The following is a 23,659-nucleotide window of genomic DNA, read 5'->3' on the forward strand; positions in this document are numbered from 1 at the left end:
TCAGACACGGTGGCTCTAAATCATTGGTTGACCTTAAAAAAAAAAAAAAAAAAACAAGGTTCTCATTCCTCTTCTTCTGTGAACACTTTTGTCATTTTGCTATTTAGAGCTGTGATGAGTGACAGACAAAATAAGATGTACAGTGAGGAAGATCAAAGTTGCCAGAATACATGCAAGAAAATGACGTGGGCCAAATGGCACAGAGCGGCAACACATCCGTTTCCGACGGCATGCAATGAAGGAACGGAAGGCATCCTAAGCAAATTGCCGCTTCTAATGTCAAGCTAACGATTTAATGACAGCTTTTAGCTTGAGAAATGAAGCGCAATTATGATTTGTTTCTCTTCAAAGTCAAAGAAAGGGGAGGATAGATGGGAAAAATATGTGGCGGAAATGAACTATTACTCCATTTAAATAAACTTACAGTACAGTAGAGTAAGTTAAAGGATCTGTACATCTGCTTATACAATCATTTTGCCTTGATTTGAAATATTTAATGTTGTTTGGATGAAGTAAGTTTTTGGTTTAGTTTTCACAATATACAGAGATGCCAATTGCATAGGGATAAATGACTGTTCTTTTCAAAAACAGGTGCCATGTTAAATAAATAGAATATAGAGTCAGGTAATGAATAAGAATAAGTTGGCTTACTATACCAAGAAAGAAGAAAAAGTGCAAAAGTGGAAAATGGCATTTCCACTCATTTCTGTATGGAGAGCTGACTTGCAAATAATTTGAGTTCGTCTAGTCATGCTATAAACGAATATATCAAGGTGCTTTTATTATTTCGTGGGGTGGTTATACCTATTTTCTGGACACAAATTGGTATTTCGTTGTCCAGCCTAACGATATTCTGTTTTTTCCTCCCATGCAATCTAAATGGAAATCAAGAAACTGGTATATACGGTGGATAAATGAGTTTTAGCTTGTAAAATACTAGTCTCACTTTCAAGTCATTAACAGCCATTGAAGAAGGTTAACGTCCAATCGATTTCAAATGATAAATGACTCTCTGTCACTATTCTGAGCAGTAAGAGAGCTCAATAATTGCAATGTCAAAAATTACTTGTTGTCATTCCAGCTATTTGAGCAGCTGTCATGGTGCAACATTTCAATTGAATCAACCAAGTGAATAGTCCTTTTTCACAGTGGCTGTTTGTTTGTGGTAGTGTTGTGTATATAATTGGAATTCTCCACAGTCCCGTGCCGTGAATGGAAATACAGATTGAAGGGGAACATTGTGGCGAGCGGGTGCCATGTTGCGTCTCGCAATTCTATTTGGTTATGAAATGAAGCGAGGAGACGGAGAGGGTGGTCTGCCTAATGACAGCCGTAGATTTAAAGACTTGCGCTGGGCAAGTTGCCGTGATTGATTTATGTTATTAGATGGCATAAACAGATGAATGGAATTCAAAATCAGAGCCTTTTTTCCCCCTCATTCTAAATACATGGAATCACACGCTTTGTTGATTTGGAGATGTCTCAACAGACTTTTTCAGCTTGATTTTTGTCTTTCTAGTAGCAGCCTTAAATTTTTACACTAACACTGAGTGGATGCATTTTTTCGTTGATGTTTGATGAATATTATTATTATTATAAAGCAGGGGTAGGGAACCTATGGCTCGGGAGCCACATGTGGCCCTTTTGATGGGTGCATCTGGCTCTTTGCTAACTTGTGAGCTAAAATATGGAAACTGCTGATGACAGAACTGAGATATTACATTTAGAACTGCTTTAATCTTCATTTTTTTGCAGTAGACTTTTCTGGAATGCTTCCTCTCATTGATTAGCAACAGCATGAGGATATTAAAAAAATATTCACTTTTTTCCACTTTAAAAGTGGTGAAATTACAAAAAAATTGATAAGGTACTTGATTACATGTATGTATTTTGACTTTTAAATTTGTAGTGTGGCTCACAAGGAATAATATTGGAAAATATGAATTGTTTGTGGCTCTCTTCGTCAAAAAGGTTCCCGACTTGTGTTATAACGGCTACAAAGGTGATTCTTGGATTTGTACTTGTTCAAGAACACACATCACGCTTTTCAAAATCTCAGTGGGAAATGTGCTATTCCAAAAGGTACTTAAAGACTAAAATACATCTAAAATAGGTTGTGCCAGACAATATCAATTGTATTTTCATTCAAGCAATTAATGGAATATTCAAGGCACAGCCAGATCACATAACCCCCGTAGATCCTAATTGATGAATATTTATGTTTCATTGTTTCAAACAACATTGCTATTCAGACCACCATTCAAGTGAAAATTGCCTGTCAAACTTTGACTTGCTGCCCCAAAGTGCATGACTTAGATTTATAATGAGTTTTTCAGGAGTCTAAATTTAAAAAACAAAAAAGAATAGTAATTTTTTCCAGTGGAAAATCCAGATGTATACAAACAAATAGACATTTTGACAGAAAACAAGAATCTTTGAGAATTGTCAAGTGATCTTAAAAATAGAAGTTTATGAAAAATGAAAATAATATATTAAGTTTGTTCCATGTGACCACAAAAAGAGTTTAAAGAATTTGAAAGATTGCAGTTGAAAAGATACACGAAAAGCAGTTGTTCTTTTGTATTCCAATTCAAATACATACCAAAAATTTGAATTAAAAGGTATTAATTTAAAATATAAGTATACAGGGAATAGAAATGAACCCAACTTGTATTGCAGTTGAGGAAAAGTGCAAATTGAAAATAAACAAAAGGACTCTACTCACAGCAGCAATGAAGCACAGTGCGAGGAAAGCCTCTCGGATGCATTTCCACTGCATGTTGCCGTCCACCTGGATGAAGCCCACACTGGATTCAGTTTAGGGATGCAGAGGGAGCCCCACTCTCTTCTTTCTCGCCAGATTAATTTGAGTTCCAGCTGTCAAGCTCACAAATGTGGGAAATGTAGACATCCAAAGTGTTTTCAGAATAAAAGTATTAATCATCACCTCATATATGTATCCATTTATATACCACATATATTTGAATATAATGCACACCCATAATTTGTGACTAAAAAGTGGTATATTTTTTGTTTTTTTCTTCACTTTTTCTCACCTCACACCAATGATTGCTGGTAACTGGCAAATACTGATTCATCATCAACAGATTAGCCAAACAATTGATTCCATTTGTCTAGAGTTATTTTTTTTCTTGTGCCCCATCTTTAACAGTGGGTGAACATTTTTTTTGTTATACCTGAATTTGCTGCATTCCTTGCATGTATAGCTGGAAATGTATTCTCATCATGTAGCCTTCTATGGTGCCTTCTATTAGACTAAAACAAATACTAGTGAAGCTTTAAATGAAAAAGATTGTATTGCATTGTGACCCCAAAAAAGGAACAACCAAAAGTTATCACGCATATTCTTTTACCTCCGGATACAATTAGAAAAGTAAAGGGAAAAAAATCCTAAAGCAAAAGTTGATTTTTAAACATTATACCTGTTAAAACTTCAGTTTGGATCAATTTTGCCATTTTGGTGAGACTGATGTATTTGGAAGTTTCACTAGAAAATAAACACACTTTTACAGATTATTTGGACAATCGTGATATCAATGTCCCAAGAACTAATTTAAAAAAAAATTTTTTTTTAATTATTGTAACATCAATTGTGTTTCAGTCATCCTAGTCCGCATTAAGTAAAACACAAATGACCATATCATACCATTTGAAAATATATTTTTAACAAGTGCCGCTCAGTAGAGAAAAATAGCTTTGCATACAAAATTGGGCCAATCAAAAATAAGATCATAGATAAGCCCTTACTTGAAGAAGAACAGTAATCAAATGTTAACCGATGTATTTACCTCCTCCCAGATATAAAACAGACACAAAAACACAATACGCAAAGTTGCCCAAATGTGATCGTCTATAACAGCCCATAAACGTCCAATCATGTGGCTCGTTTCATCATTCTGCTGTGATTTCTAAACCAGTTTTCCCCACTAGTAGACATCCAATCTATTTAAATTGGGTTCTGTTAAGTTTAAATGAATTGGACGTCTATCGCCAGCAATGGCAACCAATTAGTAAAATGCTTTGCAATCTGTCGGATACAAAAACATAAAATGACAACCAAGTGTCACATATATGCAAAAATCCTGAGAAGTGCGCACAGTGCAAATAGTGTTCAGTCACACACACACACAAAAAACTATGTTTTCTATCTCTTCGGGATTTTTCAATTAGAAGACTGAAAAACAAACCTAAAAAGATGTTGTAAAACTAAAAACACTAAAAGATTCAGAAAATGATTATTTACTTATTTTAGGGCTAAAACATATGATATATTTTTGCTAGTGTTAATTCATTTTCGTGTAAAAATGGCGACTTAAGGGCACATTTGAACATTGTTTAACTATAAGAATATTATTATACTGTAAATGTTTTTTTTGTCGAGGTTAAAACAAATGTCCCTCAATTTGAGTTTTGTTTAATCTCCTCTGAGTTGCCATGGCGATACCGTAACTCCAGTGACGTCGTTGCGATGTTAAAGCTTCAGGGGAAGTCGCTTCCATCGTAGATGATGGGCTTTTCTATGGTCAGTTGATAGAAGACTTTCTTGGAAATAAACCTGCGAAGCAAATGTTTCCATTCCAAAAGATGCAATTCCATTAATTGCTGGATAAACTGAAGTGTTAAGATTTTTTTTTTTAATCATTGACCCACTCATGAGGATAAATGCCTCATAGGTAAAGAATTGTGCACCTACCGAGAGAAAGAATTGTCAAAGATGAGTGCGTAAATGCCCGGCCGACGCACTTTCAGCTGTCCCTGAATGGTCTCTTTGTGAGAATTGCAGCGAGTGAGTGGGATGAGGACCTGGGAAATAAAAGTGGAAAATAAAATTGGCCTTTGGTCCACATCAATGCACCCCAGATGCCAATCAGCACTATCAAAGAGGTCTGATTACGCCCTGTACGGGGCCCCATTTAAAGACAGGATGTGGTGCTGAGCTCCGATTTGTGGACCACATGACTTTTTCAGGTGTTTGTACTATGGTCAGCATAGGTTGTTATGGATTATTGATGTCCTAATCGTGCCAGAACAAGACTTCAGTCGAGCACAGACTGTGACGCATGAAATGTACCTTCTCCTTTCTGAAAATTAGGTACAAGCTTCACAAAAGGAAGGCTATTAATTTTTGATTAATATATTTAAAACATAGAGCACAATTTATGGATCATGAACGACTACTTGCCCCCCTCCAAACGCAGTGTATTTAGCCCAGTGCTGCTTACACAGTGTATTAGCAAATATAGTTTTCTAGGGAAATTTTAGTGTGAAAATTAGGGTTAAAAAATATTACAAAAGTTTAAAGTAATTTTTTTAAGGGGGTTTTGTCATCAAATAAAATGGTGCATATACTTGTAACAGCACATAGCTCTAATGTATTCATTATTTTCTTTATCTGTTTTGTTTTGGGACGACTGTTTTACTTGAGGAACATAATTTTGAAGTAATACTGCTCTTACTTGAGTCAAATCTTTGGCTACTGAACCAACCTCGGGTTGTATGTGTAGCCGGTCCTGAAATTAACCTAAATGCATCTCTACCTTTGATTGTTCCACTTGGGCTTCGGCAGAGTCTTGGTAAACCACACTAAAAGAGATGCTTTTAGGTTCAGAGGAAAACATCCAGCTGATGGTCGGCCCCGAGTCTCCCACGGCAACAGACACCACACTGTAACAGCTGGATTTGATGAAGAGTTCACGGGAGCCATCGCCAAACTGGAAAATGTCCTCGATGCTAAGCGGGACAGTCATCCTGTCCATGAGCCAAGTGACAGATAGTTTAGTTAGCAAAAGATTCAGCTGAAGTTGCTGACAGGGAAATGTCGACACTCACGTGAGTTCTCCCGACTTGAGAAGGTTGATTTCCGAATCCTGCACCGTGGCGACGTTTTCTTCCGGTTCGTCGGGCATTGGTTCTCCCACCCCTCTGCAAAAAGTATTCATTCATATTTAAACCTAATGCAAAAGTAAGGTGGCACGGTAGAAAGATGACGACTTGAAAGCCTTCTGGAAAATGACTTTTACACTTGGATGCTAGCTACAAGCCAATCTTAACCCAACATCTCGTATCGACTGGGGCCTTTTTTGTTTTCCAGGGGTTTTCAGACAAATCTTAGCAGCCAATGAGATATGCTCTGTTGTCATGGCGATGGCAAAGTTGTCATTACATGTAACCATCAGGAACCAACTCTAGCCACTGATAAATACACTCAAATGCCGTTGAAAGCTCCTTGAAGAGCAAGCCGAGAGAATTTTAACCCATTACTATGCTCAAGAATGAACCTTTGTGACTTTTACGCTTTCACGCTAAGAAGCCATAGTGCTGCTGTTCTGTAGAGAATGCGTTAATGTTAACATTCTTTAAAACTAATTGGAAAAACACCTGAAGATTTCTCTTTTTAGGTCAACTAAAGAAGGCTCGGCGTCTTTGTATTTTATTCTTAAAACGTAAAGCAATGGGGTGTTCACAGTACACAACAATTGATGTTGCAACTAAAGCAACAGGGCACTTGTATAGTTCCAGTTTTTCTGCTTCCCACCTTTGTAGGTGGAGATTATAATAAAGGGAAAATTGATGGCCTGCTGGGCTAAAAATTATAACCTAGTCTCACAATTCTGTGTACATGTTTCAATATAAAAACAAAAAAAACAGAAATTGAAGAACAGATGAGCTAAACAAGCCTTAGGTAGTTTATGAACTATTATTGACAAACCCTAAATAAGTGAATGTTTATTCCACAAGAATTTTGAAACCCAAAATGCTGAACATTTCTGTTAAGATCCCAACACTTACATGTCTAAAGATCCTGGTGGCCTTTGCTCTTGATCTCCCTCGAAGGAGCCGCCTGTGGTCTGTGAATTGGCGTCACTGTCATAGACGCCATTTACCTCCTCTTCTGTGATGATGTCAAAGGTGCCGTCGTCAGGCTTGTTGCCCGGGTCTGAAACTAGGAGAGAAGATGCACATTGGACTCTACAGAAAACTACTACATACAGAATAGCATTGGTGTTCCGAGCTCCCACCTGTGACACAAGGAGTGGGAAGATATGGGGCAGACTCGGGGGCAGGATGAGGTCCAGGGCCCGGCGGCGGAGGCTGCCGTTCAGATGGGCTCAGCTCTGCGGCAGTGAAGCGTTCCACCACTGCGCTGTGTTGACTGTAGCATTCTTTGCAGCAACGTTCCTTCTTACCGCTGTGCTTAGTCATGGCGTAGTTGTTGCTGCAGTAGTAGCAGAAAATGCGGCCGCAGAGCCTGCAAAAAATTAAAACAAGTGTTATTGGTGTTTCTTTAAAAGTGCTCTATTTGGATGATGAGCGCCCACCTGCAGTGATGCCTGCGCAGCCACCAGGTGAACTGTCCCTGACAGCCGAGGCAGTGAGTGGCGTCTTTGTCCATCAACCACCAGCGCTCCTCGGCCCGCAGTTTCTGCTCAAACTCCAGGGCGTCCGACTTTTGCCACAAAGCATCTTTGTCCCTGAGGAGACCGCACGACTGATATAAAAAAAGCCTACGATGGTCTTTGTTATAGTGCCTACTTGTTTGCTAAATAAAGAGGCTAACTAGTTGGTAGATCACGTGTCCGCATTTTTATGTCAAAAACCTCCCTTTTTCATTCGCCCTTTTCAATAAAAAGGGATTGGATGCCAACAGCAGCCAATGAATTAAACAGGAATCGGGGCATAATTGGGTTAATGCAATCCAATGTACCAAAATGTTAGCTTTTCCAAAGACAAAAACACTCAATTTTGAATCACCGTCAGAGAAGTACAAACTATAATGCACTATAATGATCAGATTATAATATCGTTGCTGAAAAGATTATAACTCAAATGACTTGGCGCAGGTACACCAATTTATGTATTTGTATATGGGGGAACGTGATTAATTTCACAAAATAATGCATAACACATTAGGAAGCACATGGAGATTATGTGGCGAGATCCAAGGGGGAAGTGAGTGATAAAATCACTGACATTCAGTTCAAGGTTTGCCAGATATAAATGCCTTGTGGGCAGTAGGGCAACAACAACTGTGGGAGACAAAGTTGGAAACCTTCACGTGGTGTCTCCTGAGAGGCCGCTCGCTGCGGCCTGCGAATTCCAACAAATACCACTCAGAGCTGCCAACAAGGACCGTGGCACCCTACGTTTTTCATCCAGCCGGAGACATTTGACTGCCCCTCACCTCCGACTACCCCCCGGATGAAATAATCCGCGTTCCAGTGGCAGCTCTAGCGCTATCTGAGGGCAATCCTCAGGCGCTTGTAGTGCAAAAACAAAACAAACAAAGCAACAACTGTTGAAAACAGAATAATAAAGCAAACAGCTTCTCTAGTGTGTTCCTCTCGCCATCATTAAAGTTACTGTGTGCATTTTCTCCCTCTCAATCTAACTTTGCGGCCTCGCATTTTTTCATTGATGCAAGGAAAACAAAATTTGCTCTCTCTGGAAAACCTTGTTAAAACACAGTTGGAATATGAAAGAAGAGGGGCCTAGTCTTTCAAACAAATAATTACACCGTGACTTCGCTTGTCCCAGAAGCTGCTCCTGAATGATCTGATTCGAATGTAGGCACTACCTGATAAGCTCAATGAGGCGCTCCTCTAGGTTGAACTTGGTATTGTTGAGGTCATCTATCTCGGCCGTCATCTTCACGTGCTGACTTTGTCGGTCGTCTTCTGTCGTGCTGAGTTTACGCTTGAACTCTTCACATTTGTTTTGCATCGCCGTGTGCTCATTTTTGGCACTGAAAAAGGGATAGAGACGGTTCTAATAGACCACTTATGATGATGTGAAGCAGAACCACAAACTAACCTGGTCAGGGCGTCTTGCAGCTGCTGAATTGTACGGTCACGTTCACGAATGGTCGCTTCAGTCTTGGTGATATGACCGTCTTTCTCTCCGCTCAACTGCATAAACTCGTCATTTTCAGCCTGTGGTATGCGTGAACAGAAAAAAAATGTAAATATTTTATGCTTTAAAAATGATAACATTACATTTTAAGTCTGCTAGTTTTTCTGGTTAGTCTGCTGTCACCATTGGACCGTTCTGTCATTTGATGAGTATTACATGTACTAGCGCAGAAACCAAAAAAAATAGACACAATGGGTCTTTCTGGTTGTGATGTCACAACCAGAATAAGATGCCTATTTTTGTAGTCTGCTGACATGTATGCTATGCATAGGTTTTCTGTTTTGCCCTTTGCCATTTGTCTGGTTTTATCGTTAAAGTACAATACATGTCTCACTACGAGTGAATCAAAGACACCATTATGGCCTGCAACTGAAAGTTAAACATGCACACAGTACAGTGCAATTATCTACCAGGGCCAATGATGATGAAGGCAACTCTGCGGGAAGTCTCACACTACAGATTCAATAATTAGATGTGCAGGGCTTTCTTTGACCAGGCACGAAATTGCTGGAGAATGAAGATGATATATTACAACTTTTATTAAATGAATAATGCATGAGGGTGGCAAACCTCAAGTTCACACACTCTTTCTCGCAAACCCGACACAGTATTTTTCTCCTCTTGAAGCTGGCTTTTGAGTAGCTGTTGCTGCTTCTCTGCATTCTAAGATAAATGAAATCAGTGTATCAAGTGACATAAAAACAAACAGTTGCAGTGCTTTTTGAGTTGCTGTGTTTTACCTTCAACTGGACTTGATGGTTCATATTTTCTGAGCTCATCTGGAACCTTACAGCCTCTACCTCCTCTTGGCTGGAAAGCTTGAGGTTCTCCAGCTTGGTCCTATTCTTCTCCAGCTGTTCTTGAAGTTTTGCGATCGCTTCTGGGAATTTCTCTTTGAGACTCAGTTCCCCTTCTAGTCGCTCATTCTCAAGTTGCAGTTGGCCAACGCATTCCTCCAGACGCTCGACCTCGTGCCTCAGTTCTTCGATAGCGGCGGTGTCGTCCGCCCAGTGCTTCTTGGCCTCCTCCTTTTCTGCGCCTAACCTACAGATGGTCATTCCCAGTTCAGCCATTTCTGTGTTGGCCCTGTGAAGGCCTTCTCGCGTCTCAGTGTTCTCCAGGTCGAGACGGTTCTTCTCTTCTTTGAGGGTGGCCAATTCCTCTCGAAGTGCGGCTGCGGATATGGAGAGCTCAGCGTGGGCGGCCATCTCTCTGTCGCGCTGTTCCGTTATCACGTCTTCTTTCTTTTTGCACTCCAGGAGCTCCGCTACATGTTTCTGGTTCAAGGCTTCGGTCTGGACTTTAAGCTGCTCGGTCAGAGTCCGCAACTCATCTCTCTGAGACTCGGTCACTTCTAGCTGCGCTTGGGATTTCAGTTTCTCCTCTTCTGATCTCTGTGAGCTCACCTTAAGGTCGAGAATGTCTGCCTGGAGCCTGGATACTTCTTTCATGCTAACCTCCAACTGGCCCTCCAATACGGTTAGCCTGACGACCGCTTCCTGGTTCTCCTTTGCCTGGATGGCACTCCTTTGGAGTTGGCACTTTTCTATCGCCTGCTTCTCGCAGGTAACCATTTCAATCATTTCTGTCTGTTTCGAGCAAGCTGCTTCTGCCTTTGCCTTTCCTAACTCCAGATCCTTCGCTGTGTTCTCTAGAGCAATCACCCTAGACTGGACCTCAATCAATTGCATGTCTTTGCTTTCCAGCTGCGCTTCTGCCACCCGCAGTTGCTCCTGAAAGCTGGCTTCACTCTTTTGCGAGTCTCCTAAGCTTTTCTCCAGTTCACTGATCTGCCCTTGAACAGTCTTTAAGTTGCCCTGCATGCATAAGAGAGACTCTTTCACAGTTTCCTGCTCCTCTCTCAGACTGTGGTTCTCCTTCTCAAGCTGCTTCAATGTGACATCTGAGAGGTTGGCAGCCATGTTGGCCCGCTGCAGACTCTCCTCTAGCTTTAGGTTCTCCTCACGTAGCCCTTTTTCTTTTTCACCCACTGTCATTTTGGCATCATCCAGCTGCTTCCTTAAATGTTTCTCCGAAGCCCTTAGTGATGCTAATTCCCCTTCCAGAAGTCTCCGGTTCTCTGTCATCTCTTTGTTAAGATCCTCGTTTTTCTTTGCTGTGGTCAACAGCTTCCCATTTACTCCCATTAGATTGGCACACTGTGTTTTGTAGTCCTCCGTCTTTGCATCTTGCTCTCGAACGCAACTCTCAAGCTTTTCGAGTCTTGTCTTCAGCTTGTCCCTCTCGGCGCTCAGGCTTTGGTTGTGGTCTTCGACAAGTTGTAGCTTCTGGTAGCTGGAGGTCAACTCTGCTTCTTTAACCTCCCACTGCTTTTTTAGAGTATCGATTTCTTTTTCTAACATTTGCTTCTGCATACTCATCTCTTTGTCATGCTCCCCTCTCTGCTGTTGTGTCCTCATTTTCGCCTCAGAGGCCTCCTTCTCCTTTTCATCCAGAGATGTTTGGAGGTCCTGCAGCTGCTTATGTAAGTTGCTGGTCTCCTTTTCTCTCAGCGTCAAGTCACCCTGCAGAATTTCAAGGCTGTGGCCCTGTTCTTCTACTTTGGTCTGGAGTTTTCCTTTCTCTTCAGATTCCGATTTAAGTAACGCTCTAAGCTTTGTTTCAGCATCCTTTGCCGCAGTCTCCTTCAGTCTCATTTCTTCCACTGTCCTGTCTGTCTGCCGCTTTTTCTCCTCAGCCTCAGCCACTGCCTCCATCTTACATTTCTCTGCCTCCTTTAAGCTGTCCAACAGTTGGTGTATCTTTTGTGCTGAATCAAAATGACTAGCCGCCTGCTGGCCTTTCTCACTCAGAACTCCGTCCAACTTTGCCAACAGCTCAATGTTCTTCCCCTCAGCAACCGTCAACTTTTCTTGAAGACGACCCTGTTCTGATTCCTTGGCTTTTTCGACATTCTTAAGCTTTTCCACTTCTCTCAAAAGGCTCTCTTCTCTAACTTGCATATCACCCAGCTCATCCTGCAAACCTCGTTGTTCCTCTTGGGCCGTGAGGGATAGATCCAGCTGCCTCTGGAGCGTCACCACCACGCCTCTGAGCTCTTCTGCTTCCCCGCTCAGCTCCTGCACTTTATTCAGGAGCTCCTGCTGTTTCAGATCAGAGCGATCGAGCTCCAGGCGAAGATCTTCCACGTTGCTCACGTCTTCGTTGCAGGGGGGCAAGGAGTCGTTCAGATCATTCAGGAGACCCTGACCATAGTCCGGACTGGAGAGGAAATCAGATGCTTGCTAGATGTTTGGAGAGAAAAACAGAAAAGACCAAAGAGAGAGATAGTTGAATGTGGTGTAAAATCTTACTGCAAAAGATATTTAATAATTTGTACTCATTCCTAATACCCAACGCTTGGGACAATATTTTCAGTAATATCTGTTTTTATATTTTAAGTCTGAAACCCAGAATATTGTTGGCAAATTAACATCCTTAAGTGGATTTTACTTGAATTCCAATCGGTTACCTGAGAGTAATTGCTGGCTAGGCTGTTAATACTGGAACTGCGACTGGGTGGTTTCCATGTATGTCCAGGTGAGCCTGCACCGCCAAGAGTCCTCCTGTTGAAAGGATAAATAACACCGATACTAAGAGAACGTAACCTTCCCTCTGTTCTAACAGATTTACTGTTGTTTCATAAATTAAGAACTTCTCTTTGGCTAATTTCCAATCCTAATGTGTTCCTCTTTACATTCTTGTTGCTTTCCCAGCCATACTCTTACCTAGCAAAAGTAGGCCAGGAGGAGTCAAGGTCATATCCTCTTGAAGCGACATCAAAGTGAATCTCATTGAGTTCGTACAAGTGATTGATGATATCGACACTGTGGTGAGGCTTCATAAAAGGGCTCCTTGCATAGTACCAGTCACTGTGGTGACAAAAAAATAGAAAAGTGGAGAAAAATTAGCTCAATGATAATGTAATTTGCATTTTTTTCATCGTCTGCTGTAAAAATAAATAAATAGGGTGCTTCCTCCAGGCATTCCAAATGATGTTGTATGATACATAAGAATTTAGAAATTTCAGAAATTTCTGAAAAACCTATTACTTGCAATCAATCTGAAAGTGTACCTGGTGACTCTCTGGTTCATGAGGCACTGTTGCAGCGTGTCCGCCAATCGCTGGTGCACCAGGGAGTAACGAATGAATGCTCGGCCCTTTCCCAGCGAGGTCTTCAGCTATGGAAGAAGGAAAGATTAACATTGCCACATCTGTCTATTTACAACAACAAAAAAACACAAGAGGAATCTGGTTGCCTTGATTCAACCTATTAGCTTAGGATGACTGGGAACCGAAACATATTTTTGCTCATAATCGTCCAGTTTTACGTTAAGGTTGAGGCCTTTGATGTATACTTAAATTTGCAGCACCTTATTTTTTGGTAATGAACTGAATTTAACCGCTTATTGCCTTTCTGCTATACAAATATATTTCTTAATAATTATAGGGACAGAACAAATGATTTTGACATAGTCATTTCTTTAGTATATATATGTCTGGGATTATATAAAGTTCTATAAGGTTTAGTTATACCTCTGATATGGATTTGACAAAACGAATGCCATCGTTTGCGCCTTTAATTTTAGCCAGGCATTCGGCAAAGTAATCCCAGTAGTCCTTTTTTGTGCCAAGAAATGTCGTCTTCACCTTCTGGTCAAACTGAAAGACAATTAATGACAGTTTTGTTGTTAAATCTTTTGGAATGACATTAGTAACACCATTTAAGGGCTCTCATTTAACTCACAGATTTGAATGTTAATACTATGGCCGACTCAATTATAATAATACTTTTTGCTCCTTTCATGACACAAATGGTTATTATACAAGACTTGAACTATGAACAATAAATAAAGTGAAATAAAATAAATACACATAGAAATAAAACACAAAATAAGTGTCATATCCAATGCCAGTTCTTTATGGAGCTTTTTTTTTTTAACTGGGACACACCTGCAACAGGTACTCCAGTCTGTAGGAGAATTTGTGCAAACTGGTGCTGTCATCTGTGATTGGCTCGCCATTTTCTTTATACTCTTTAACAAGCTCCCCAACAGCTTCTGCAAATCCAAACACACAAAAACAGAAATGATGTTAAAAAATTGGGACATCTATCTATCATAAGTCCATAATTCCTATAAAGTTTAACATAGGAGCAAACAGTACACACAAGTTTAAAAAGCACACTCACTGGTTCCGTTGCCAGCCCAAAATATGACCCGAGTTGCTTATACTTCAAAAACTTTGACTGATAAATATTATCAACAGATTTGTTTCAAAGCTATATTACATAAAACAACTAATAAAGTGGCAAAAGTTCAATTTATTACAATGGGGAAACGCTCATTTGTTCCGACACTGACTTATAGTAGGTCACACTTCTACAGCAGCAATTAATACCTTAAATTCCCATAGAGAAAGTAAACCTGTAACATTTTGAGAATCATTTAAATGTGTCACATTTTTCCCATGCAATAAAGCACTACCATACGCGAGTTCCACTCCCCATCCATAACGTACATACTCGCCTCTTATCCACCGCAAAAATTGGAAGGACACGTTGGCAGGGTGCACACTCAGCACATGCTCTTTGTCTGGCTGCATGCTGGTGACACAGATGTCGTCACTAACTCGGATCCCAAAATGACTTTTTATTTTTTTTAATTCTAGATAACGATAGATTAGCTGGATCCAAGCGTGCCGATGACAGTGACACTGACAGTAAAGCCTTGTGACTCTCCTTTTCTTTCTCAGGCCACCGCTGTCCACTGCTGATCTAGTCACACGCAAAAACGCACATAGAGAAAGCTGGGGGCGTACCATGGAGATCGCGGATAATCCTCTGGAGCTGGCTCTCCCCAACCGAAGCCCCGACAGCCATGGCAGCACCACTCTTCTTCCCTGGGGTCACATCCAGCCTGCTGAATCAGAATATTACAATCAGCACAGCACAAAATAGGGATGATGTGATTTTTTGAATTTTTTGTTGACTTTTTGAGCGGCAGTCTTGTCAAATTATCAATGGTTAAATTCTGGCTTTGGACATTTTTGGTAGTGAATTGATGCCATTTGTGTATTGTGGTAATAGGACAACATTTGGTAACTAGGCCTTCAGTGAGGACTTAGCTGACTTAATCCACCTCTTAATACCGTCACTACCATGTCACAATCACACAAAATATCAACACTATATAAAAGTGCAATATCTACTGCTGTTTACAGTCAGATTTTATCAAATAACATGAGGAAAAAAAGAAAATCTTCAAATAAAATATACAATGATCATTATTGATGAGTGTGGGCAGATGACTAAATGCTGTTGCACCCCCAAAACAAGACATACTGTGACAAACCAATCAAATAATAACATGCAGCCAAGTCAGACAATCTCTAATTGATTAAAGAAAAAAAATGTATTGGTAATTTTGTTTAAAATACGTATAGTAATACAAATTCTGAATAGATTGACATGCGAATTTGTTTTTTGTTTTTTTGACCGACCACGCCCCCCACCCGAAAAAAAATCCTTCTAATATACACATACTGAAATAACTAGGGCAGTCGGGCATCAATTAAGTCAATGTTATTGAACAACATTTAGAATTTGGGTTATAAATGTTAAGTAAACAGATAAGATCTTCCTTCCTGTATTGCACCTTTGATAAGAGTACAAGAATGCTTCACTTTTAGGGTTAATTGACAAAGCAAATAACCAAGATGTCAATGATTCAGAAAAAAATATTAAAGTGATGAAAGGAGGACACTAAGTAAAATGATCTCAATATAATTTAGGGGTTTGAAAGTTAATCCTTTATGAAGCATGGATACTGGATGACAAGGAAATACAAATTCCAAGAGTAATGTAAAGCCAATTTTGCTCAAGGCTATTAGGGATACGACATAACTTCTTTGCTAAATAAAAAGTACAATAATCTCTAACGATTGTATTTAACTCGGACAACATATTTTATAAGCGATCAAATATCAAAAGGCTTTGATAACTCATTTAAACGTACTCAAAAATACAAGCTTTAAGCGTTGACACAACATACATGCGAGTGCTTTTCCCCTACATTTAATTAAGTCTGTGAGGGCACATATACAACAATCATTCTTGACAACCCACAAGTCAACGTGAAAGCTTATTTTAAATGTTCAAACACCTAGATCGGCATTTATAAATTGCGGAAAAAAGCAAACTTTTACATACTTTCCAGCGTGCGATTCATGTCCAAAACAAAACAGCTGCGTTCTGGGATCAACGCGGTGTAGCTGAGATGATTGGCAATGATCTTCAGCCACTCACAAAGCGAGTTTGCGAACCCCGACCAATTGGGATTCCGTTAATGGGCGGGACTTAACGACCCACATGGTCGGTTGTCGTCGCTGTGTCAACACGGGCATCATGTGATCGCTGGCAACCATTATCATACGCGTAAGAATAGATGGGCCAGTGCGCGTCAAATGAACTACCATAAGTAATAAATAATAATTATAAATCTAATTAATACTTTTAAAAATAATACATTCTTAAAACATCCGGCACGCCATAGCCAAATTTGCAGTGTAGTATCTGCTTCTAAGTGATATTTTCATCATGTTATCAAGTTAGTATTGTGATATTTATCTTGATTTGAACACACAGAGAAGCTTGCCAAGTAATGTGTTTAGCTCAATTTAAGTTCTGACATTTTTTAACAGTATAAGATTAATACACTCATTTTCTGAATGGATGATCCTCACAAGGGCAGCGGGGGGTGCTGGAGCATATCCCAGCTGACTTCTGGTACTATGCAGGGGAGGTACCCTGATTGGCCAGCCAATCACAGGGCACAAAGACACGGACAACCATACACGCTCACATTTAGGAATAATTTAGATTATTCAGCCAACCTAAAATGTATGGAAACCGGAGTACCCAGAGAAAACCCACAGAAAACTTGAACAATTTGAAACAGGAATCAAACCTTCAATCTCTGAAAAATATATAAACTTTCTTGGTGAAATAAAACACTTTCATGTAAAGCATCAGTTTTCTTTATCAAAATAATCTTTATTCAACATGTTCAGGTTTACTAAATATATTCAGAGAATGCCAAATGGGAATACAAGAATCATCAAATAGGTGATATTTAAGCACACAAACAAGGAAACGTGATTTGAATTGTAAACTATTCACATCAATATTTTGTCATTTCAATAGTTTTTCTTTCATATGCGTTTCAAAGGCACATTTTCGTCGCGTACAGACCGAAAGAGCATCCGTCATTTTTTCAGAAAACCAGCAAATCATCTTAACATTACATCCAATCTTCACACAAACAAAAAAAAAAACTCCAAGTTCAAAAACAAATAAAAAATTGGATTCCACATAAAAGCCAACTGTTTGAATAAAGGTCCAACATTAGTGCAAACATATCTGTTTGAAAACAAATGAACTAAAAGAGGAACTTCAATGAAAAGAGAATCAGACGTGAGGATGCCAAAGACAAAATACAGCAGAAAAAAAATGGCAACCAAAAGCAACATGCCCTTCAGAACAGGGGTGTTCAAACTTTCGCATCAACACCAGACTGTGAGAAATCAGCGTAACATTTACATCACAATGATGCTATTAAATCTAGTCATATATGGAAAATCTCTGTGCCGAGTGGATTAGAATGGAGTTCTTAAAGAGACATGAATGTAATTGAATGGGGAAAAATGGGAAAATGTGGTTAATGTCTGAAGGTTAGGAGAAAATCCCCAATATGATTGAAGGGAAAACTCTTGAACTTTTACAACTTGCATCCTTTTTGCTCAACATCCTCCTCGGCGACAACGGGTAGAACAAGATGGGAGATACGGCTCCACAGCCCGCCAAACTTGTCGGCGTCCATCTCATTGAAGGCGGTGTTACCGCCGGGGCCCGCCATCCTGTCTTTCAGATAGTCCTGGACCATCTCCTCGATGGCTCCCAGCTGCCCGCCGACCTCGTTACGAGGCAGAAGCACGGTAAAGGCGAGAAAGACCTCCTTGTAAGCGGCGTGTTCGTGGTCGCAGTAGCGATAAAAAATAAGGGTGGAGCCAGGCGGAAGCTCCTCCAAGCGGTGGATTACGGCCGCCACCCGCCCCTCTCCGAAACCCACCCGCAGCTGCCGGTCGATGTCCAGCTTGACCTCGTCGCTACCCCGACCCGCCTCGGCGGCGCCGTCCACGCGCAGCGCCGAACTCCCCAGAGCCGAGGAGAAGGCGGCGGCGAGGCCCTCGGCGAGGCAGGCCAGCGTTTTTTCGGCGCCCAGGCCGGCAGTCAGGATCAGGCTGACGGGCTCGGTGGGCCGTGGGGTTTTCAGGTGCTTCTCCAAGTGGATCCTGCTCCGCTTCCACAAATCGGGTCTTTGATTGAGGAAGCGGCTCTCCAGTTGGGACAGGTTGCCGGCAAAGGACTGGAGTTGAGCGGCTCTGACTGGAGCCGCCGCTCCTTGTGGGGACCCCCGGTAGAGGGCAATCAGCTTGCTCATGCCCAGTAGCAGTGGAAACATTAGGAGAAGCCCGCAGAAATAAGAAAGGAATCCTGAAACAAACGTCAGGACCATGTTCAGGTATGAGAGATTTGGGGGTGGGGCCATAGGACAAACTATTGAGCGTCAATCACTGCCACTAAGTGGCAGTAGTGAACCTTACAACATCTGGTCAACATGGTCCCCAAAATTCCTTGTGCCGTGTGATTGGCTGGTCACCGATTCAGAGTGTTTCCCACCTCAGTCAGCTGGGATAGGCTCCAGCACCCCCATGAACCTATTGAGGATATAGCGGTCCAGAAAACAAGATGAGAGATGATAGTGGCAAAAAAAATGAAAATAAAAGCCAGTATAGGAAGGGATCACCGTAAATTGTAAGAGGGTTGTCACCTTTTTCACATTATCTTAAAATTATCTTCTTCATTATCAATAGTGTGAGAAACCCACCATTTGTATGCTCAAGTAACATCAACAAAATATTTTCCCAAGAAAAACTTTGACACTAGTTTTGTCTGCTCCTTTCAAATAACTCTACGGTTACCTCGGGATGATCCTGCAGAGGTTCTGCTGGTAACCGCTGCTGTCTTTTTTACTTCTGAGAAAGGGGGAAGAATAATAATGCGTAACAATGTTGAATTTAACAAGCAGCTAGAATTCAATTTAGACCTTGCTTACCCTTTCTCTTGTGAGGAATGGATACATTTCCAGCCAGAAGCTGAGTGGCTCTCTGTCGCACAGGGTGTTCCATAACAGTGGGCGCCCACAAACGATGATCGCTGTGGTGGTTCAGATTTAAAATACCTAATGAAAAGATAGCCAGTGCAATTCATATAAGAAGCATCCCTTTCCCATCATATTGCATTTAGAAAAGTCTACCATACCGGAACGTTCGGCTTTAGCCTCCATCGGTGTTTTGTGCCCATCCTTGCTGAAGCCCTTGTGAATTCGCGCATTGTCGGAAGATCTCGAATGTGTGCTAGGCTTTGTGAACGCAGAACTTTCTTTGGTGGTTGATACGAGACCTACAGACAACAGAATTACAAGCTAAGAATAAGACGATTAGATTTGCAACAAAGTACTTGAATAGACAGAAATGGGTCAAACCTGCTGGTTTAAGGAAGTGTCGGTCTGGATTTTCCGTTAAATAGCAGCGCTCGCCAAGTTCAACGTAGGGGGACAATGTCACGTGTTCTGTGGAGCCTATTCCTTATGAATAGGAACCCAATCATAGGTCAAGTAAGTAGAAACGACAAACATAGAAAAAAATAATGTATATTCTTCATATGGAATTATTAACATTATTACATTTTAATAAAGGGTGGTGTTTGAGTGTCTGAAAAATCCTGGAAAGTTGTGTCGAATCAAGATCTTACCAAACGCTACATTTGTCTGGAAGGGATTGTCAACAGGCAGTTCCTCATTATCCATTTCCTGGTCTTCTGTTATCTCTTGTGAGGATTCCTGGACATCCATCTCTTTTTTATCACCACTGCCACCATATGTTTCTGCATCCTCCAGCCGATTCTTTTTGCTGGGAAACTCTGCAAGACAAGTTTCGAAAGATGACATCACTTTTGGAGAAGCGTGAGGACGACACGTCAAGTTTAATTGTTGTTGAATCCAGAAAAACATCCTGTTAGCTCACCTTCGTCTTCAGAGCCACATTCCAGATTTTTGGATCCATTAATAATTGGGATAGAAGAAGGCAACACATTTTTTCCCCTTTTGGACCTCTTTAACGGACCTCTTGGTGTTACCTCAAAAATCAAAGCTATATAGGAGAAGAATTGTTGTTTTTAACTCAACGACTCGACTCTATTTAGTGTCTTCAACCGCAATTAACTCAATAATGAATGCAAATGGACGTGGAGTGGCCACACAAAACCTGGTATATAGCAAAGTAGGCTAGCATTGAAGCTAACGTCAATTTTCAACATTTATTTTTAAACTTACTCGTCCCAGGAGAGTGCCGTCGCGTCGACCTCCTTGGAACTTGGGCGACGGTATCTTCAGGAATGTCCGTATCCATTTAGGATTTTGAAACTAAATGACGAACTAAAACATAGGATTGTGCATCATGCTAAGAGAGGGGGGAAGAATTTGGTGGGAGTACACTAAAAACCGAAAATGAACGTGTCTTCCGGTCAGCTGGTCCGTCAAGGAACTCTGACGTGATTTCCGTGCTGCCTGGCAATAACATCCGTGTCGGCTAGAGATCGTGCAAGTGATACGATTGCTTGTATTTCATGGTAACGTGATTAAGGTGAGTTTAAATAAACCAATAAAGTAAAAAGACATATGCATATTTATGTATTCAAATTGCTTTCCCGCGGAAAAAGCGGTGTTGTTAACCAAGATCGCGCAGTTTCATGCTAGCTCACTGGGTTTCAACATTTTGGTTTCGTTTTCTAATTTTTGCATGAAATCAAGCAATTACTTTTGTTTCCTGGTTTGTTTGGCGTTAAAACGTAGATTTTTTTGCTTTAATTCATCATTGATCTTCACGCATCTATTCGTGGGGGTGTTTGAAACGAATTGCTTTGAACTGCACACCTGCAAGAAAAGTGACTGCAGTGGGTTAATATGCAAGATTACTCTAATATGACACGTTTTTTGGTCCATTTTTTTTTACAACAAAGGATCATTTATTAGGCTCATTGGAGTGACGCTCGAAACAGCCATGGAAGACCCACCAGACCCAACTGAATGTTGCCAACAAGATACAGCAGGTAAATCATAGTTAATAGACATATCTGCCATATCATCATTGGGGATAGGATCACACAGCAACATTGTTCAGGTAAACATAGTTTTAGGATCACCTTTTTTTGCTGTGTACCAATCAACTTAGGGATATAATCAGTGAATCTGCATAGAGTAAATACAACAATCAATGGGTGGGGTCATAATTTACTTTTTTTTAAATTTTTATGAAACCTTTTTTGGCCTCTGATTGAACTGAAAAATGAATAACCTTTTTTTCCCTGGTTTTGTTTGTCATGCAGATGTTGAAGAGGGTGAGCAGAGCAATTTAGCGCCAGCTAATGAGTTGAGTCAAGACCAATTGAATGATTCGAATGTGGAGAAGAGCGCCACCATCCTGTCAGACCTCAACGAATGTGTTGATGGTGATTGCACAGAAGCACAAAAAAATGATGAAGCTGCACGTGAGTATTTTCTGCTTCCCATATTAAGTGAAGTACTGTACTTTGTAATTAATGCCATTTTTCTTTGGTATAGCTGAGGATGACCAGCCAGAGGATGAAGAAAACACACCAGCAATAGAGGGGGGAGCAAATGCCGATCAGGCAGATGGTCCAATTGAAAGCCCCCAGGAAGAATGTTTGGTCCTCAACAAAGCAAACTGTGGCGATCAACAAGGTGCGAAAAAAATCATTTTATATTCTCTCCACTTTCATGTAAATAACTATTGTTGATCTATCCTTATCGATTAGAACCTGCAAATAAGAATCTAGCGGAAGAAGAGTCCAAACAGGTGATCCAGGAAATCTCAATGAAAGAACCCAGACCTAAAGTGGAGACGATTGGTCCTGCAAGCCAGGAAACAAGTCACATGACTGGTCATAAGAAAGGTAATGCATTACGTGCAGTCCATGAGTTTTTGTGGTTAAAAAACTGGTTTCTGTAAATAAATGAAGTTTTTTAAAAGAATATGCATAATAAAGTATGTCACCTTTGTGCAGGAATAGCAAACCTGCTTTGCATCGGCGTAGTGGCCCTCATCGCCATCTTGGTCTCGCTCGTCCTTCCCCAAGAGCCGCCACCTCCAAACACAACGGCGCTTGCGGTCAACGTCTTCCTCAAGCAGCTGGAAACGGTGCAAGCTCGCTTTCCCCACCAGCGTCCCGAGTTGTGGAACCGGAGCAGAAGACACCTGACACGCCACCTGGAGACGTTCCGGCCCACCGAGCCCGTCAGCCTCATCTTGACGGCGGGGGTCGGGAGCCGCAGGACGCTACACTGCCTAGCCCGCGACCTCGGCACCGCCATATCCACCGCCCTGAACGGATCGGTGCTGGAGATCGAGGGTGCGGGAAGAGCCGGAGAGGACAGCAACGCCGTGAAAGAGGACATCGACGAACAATTACAGGGAGCGTTCAGAGGGGACAAACCAGTGGCGGTGATTCACCGCTTGGAGCAGCTACCTCCGGGGTCCACCCTCATCTTCTACCGCTACTGCGACCACGAGAATGCCGCATACAAGACCACGTCCCTCATCTTCACCGTGCTGCTGGAAGAAGAGGCCATACCCGCCAAGATTTCTTTGAACGCCGTGGAGGAGATGGTGGACGACCATCTTCAGAGCAAGTTTCTCTCGCACGGTCGTCCTCTGGCCTACGACAGGATGGACCTGGACAAGTACAGTGGACTGTGGAGCCGGATTTCTCATCTAATCCTTCCCGTCGCTGCAGAGGCGACAATGGAACACAAAGGCTGCTTGTGAACATTTAGATTATCCTGGGGAACATACATTTTTAATCAGTTAGCTTCTGACAGCTGTTTTCACCTCATTTTTGGGGGCGTAATCCATAACTGAACTCAATTCCCTGATTTCTAGAATGTGGGATTGTATTTAAAAAAAATGTCTCTGGGCATGAATGCACTCTTAAGTTAACCCTGTTTTTATGAGAAAAAAATATGGTTAGCCTGACAAGAAAAAATAACCCAAACAAAAATAACTGCAATTTTGGGGTCTTTATGATGATTTGAATTTAAATCAGCATTAAAAAAAATATCCCAACAGATTTGTTTCTGGCTAATTGTTCCTTGATGATCTTTATGCTTCTTTGCACTGGTTGGTAGACATTTTGGGAGATTAAAAAAAAACGGCACATGTAGAAAAGTATAGGTGGAAGTGGGCTTGTGGGTGGATGTCTTGGTTGATTCTGTAAATTGTGAAAATATTTTGTAAGATAAAAATTTATATGAAAAGCAGCGTTCCCCTATTCATAATTGTGACAAATCTAATTCTTGTATAGTAAAAATGAATAAAATATTCTAAATACAGTTTTTTGGGTTGTTGTTTTTTAAGTATACAAATATCAATAAAAAGCATCAGGTTTTAAAGGTGCTTCATCATTGAATGAAGTTATTTTCATAATTTGAGGACATATTTGTGCATCAATATATTGCATTTGTGATTTATTCTATCTTTTAATATTACATTGTTTTAAGTAGTATTTGATTCATTAGTTGCTGAATTGTT

The 23,659-nt window shown here is 40.9% G+C and overlaps 5 protein-coding genes across 11 annotated transcripts in view; 1 reads left to right on the top strand and 4 right to left on the bottom strand.

The window, feature by feature from the left end:
* ghrhrl (growth hormone releasing hormone receptor, like) overlaps positions 1 to 3,511 on the bottom strand; it is a 13,445-nt gene extending 9,934 nt beyond the window's left edge. The window contains exon 1 of the mRNA XM_077716752.1: positions 2,726 to 3,511. Within this exon, the coding sequence (XP_077572878.1) occupies positions 2,726 to 2,779 (54 nt within the window). The 5' untranslated portion in view covers positions 2,780 to 3,511. The remainder of the gene's footprint in view (positions 1 to 2,725) is intronic.
* A 153-nt stretch (positions 3,512 to 3,664) lies between these two features.
* fyco1a (FYVE and coiled-coil domain autophagy adaptor 1a) lies at positions 3,665 to 16,246 on the bottom strand. Of its 3 annotated transcripts, none has more exons than XM_077716750.1 (18): positions 16,143 to 16,246; positions 14,753 to 14,850; positions 13,886 to 13,992; positions 13,469 to 13,594; positions 13,007 to 13,113; positions 12,660 to 12,803; positions 12,404 to 12,497; positions 9,672 to 12,176; positions 9,502 to 9,594; positions 8,833 to 8,951; positions 8,597 to 8,764; positions 7,341 to 7,493; positions 7,041 to 7,270; positions 6,811 to 6,964; positions 5,851 to 5,943; positions 5,559 to 5,769; positions 4,715 to 4,824; positions 3,665 to 4,576 (listed from the first exon to the last, which is right to left on the bottom strand). In XM_077716750.1, exons 2-18 carry the CDS (start codon positions 14,811 to 14,813, stop codon positions 4,501 to 4,503), a joined length of 4,551 nt encoding a protein of 1,516 aa, XP_077572876.1. In that variant the 5' UTR covers positions 14,814 to 14,850; positions 16,143 to 16,246; the 3' UTR covers positions 3,665 to 4,500. The 3 variants fall into 3 exon arrangements, with proteins under 3 accessions (XP_077572876.1, XP_077572875.1, XP_077572877.1); XM_077716749.1 differs by having other exon boundaries at positions 14,753 to 14,853; positions 16,143 to 16,210; XM_077716751.1 differs by lacking the exon at positions 9,502 to 9,594 and having other exon boundaries at positions 14,753 to 14,853; positions 16,143 to 16,210.
* Positions 16,247 to 16,964: 718 nt separating this feature from the next.
* LOC144196309 (torsin-1A-interacting protein 2-like) lies at positions 16,965 to 20,770 on the bottom strand. Of its 3 annotated transcripts, none has more exons than XM_077716324.1 (8): positions 20,386 to 20,770; positions 20,078 to 20,203; positions 19,806 to 19,973; positions 19,537 to 19,632; positions 19,314 to 19,454; positions 19,108 to 19,233; positions 18,974 to 19,027; positions 16,965 to 18,485 (listed from the first exon to the last, which is right to left on the bottom strand). In XM_077716324.1, the coding sequence occupies exons 1-8, from the start codon at positions 20,459 to 20,461 to the stop codon at positions 17,710 to 17,712; spliced, it is 1,563 nt and encodes a 520-aa protein (XP_077572450.1). In that variant the 5' UTR covers positions 20,462 to 20,770; the 3' UTR covers positions 16,965 to 17,709. The 3 variants fall into 3 exon arrangements, with proteins under 3 accessions (XP_077572450.1, XP_077572448.1, XP_077572451.1); XM_077716322.1 differs by having other exon boundaries at positions 19,537 to 19,638; positions 20,386 to 20,760; XM_077716325.1 differs by lacking the exon at positions 20,078 to 20,203 and having other exon boundaries at positions 19,537 to 19,638.
* Positions 20,565 to 23,460, top strand: LOC144196310 (torsin-1A-interacting protein 2-like). Of its 2 annotated transcripts, none has more exons than XM_077716327.1 (6): positions 20,565 to 20,695; positions 21,085 to 21,161; positions 21,438 to 21,599; positions 21,673 to 21,813; positions 21,888 to 22,025; positions 22,137 to 23,460. In XM_077716327.1, exons 2-6 carry the CDS (start codon positions 21,113 to 21,115, stop codon positions 22,895 to 22,897), a joined length of 1,251 nt encoding a protein of 416 aa, XP_077572453.1. In that variant the 5' UTR covers positions 20,565 to 20,695; positions 21,085 to 21,112; the 3' UTR covers positions 22,898 to 23,460. The 2 variants fall into 2 exon arrangements, with proteins under 2 accessions (XP_077572453.1, XP_077572452.1); XM_077716326.1 differs by having other exon boundaries at positions 20,569 to 20,695; positions 21,072 to 21,161.
* The window catches only part of atf6 (activating transcription factor 6), a 35,466-nt gene continuing 32,720 nt past the window's right edge, over positions 20,914 to 23,659 (bottom strand). For both annotated transcript variants that reach the window (XR_013326237.1, XR_013326236.1), the window contains exon 20: positions 20,914 to 22,911. The gene's annotated coding sequence lies outside the window, so the exon portion shown is untranslated. The remainder of the gene's footprint in view (positions 22,912 to 23,659) is intronic.

The sequence above is a fragment of the Stigmatopora nigra genome, chromosome 5 (genome assembly GCF_051989575.1).
Source record: "Stigmatopora nigra isolate UIUO_SnigA chromosome 5, RoL_Snig_1.1, whole genome shotgun sequence".
In the NCBI taxonomy this organism is placed as follows: domain Eukaryota; kingdom Metazoa; phylum Chordata; class Actinopteri; order Syngnathiformes; family Syngnathidae; genus Stigmatopora; species Stigmatopora nigra.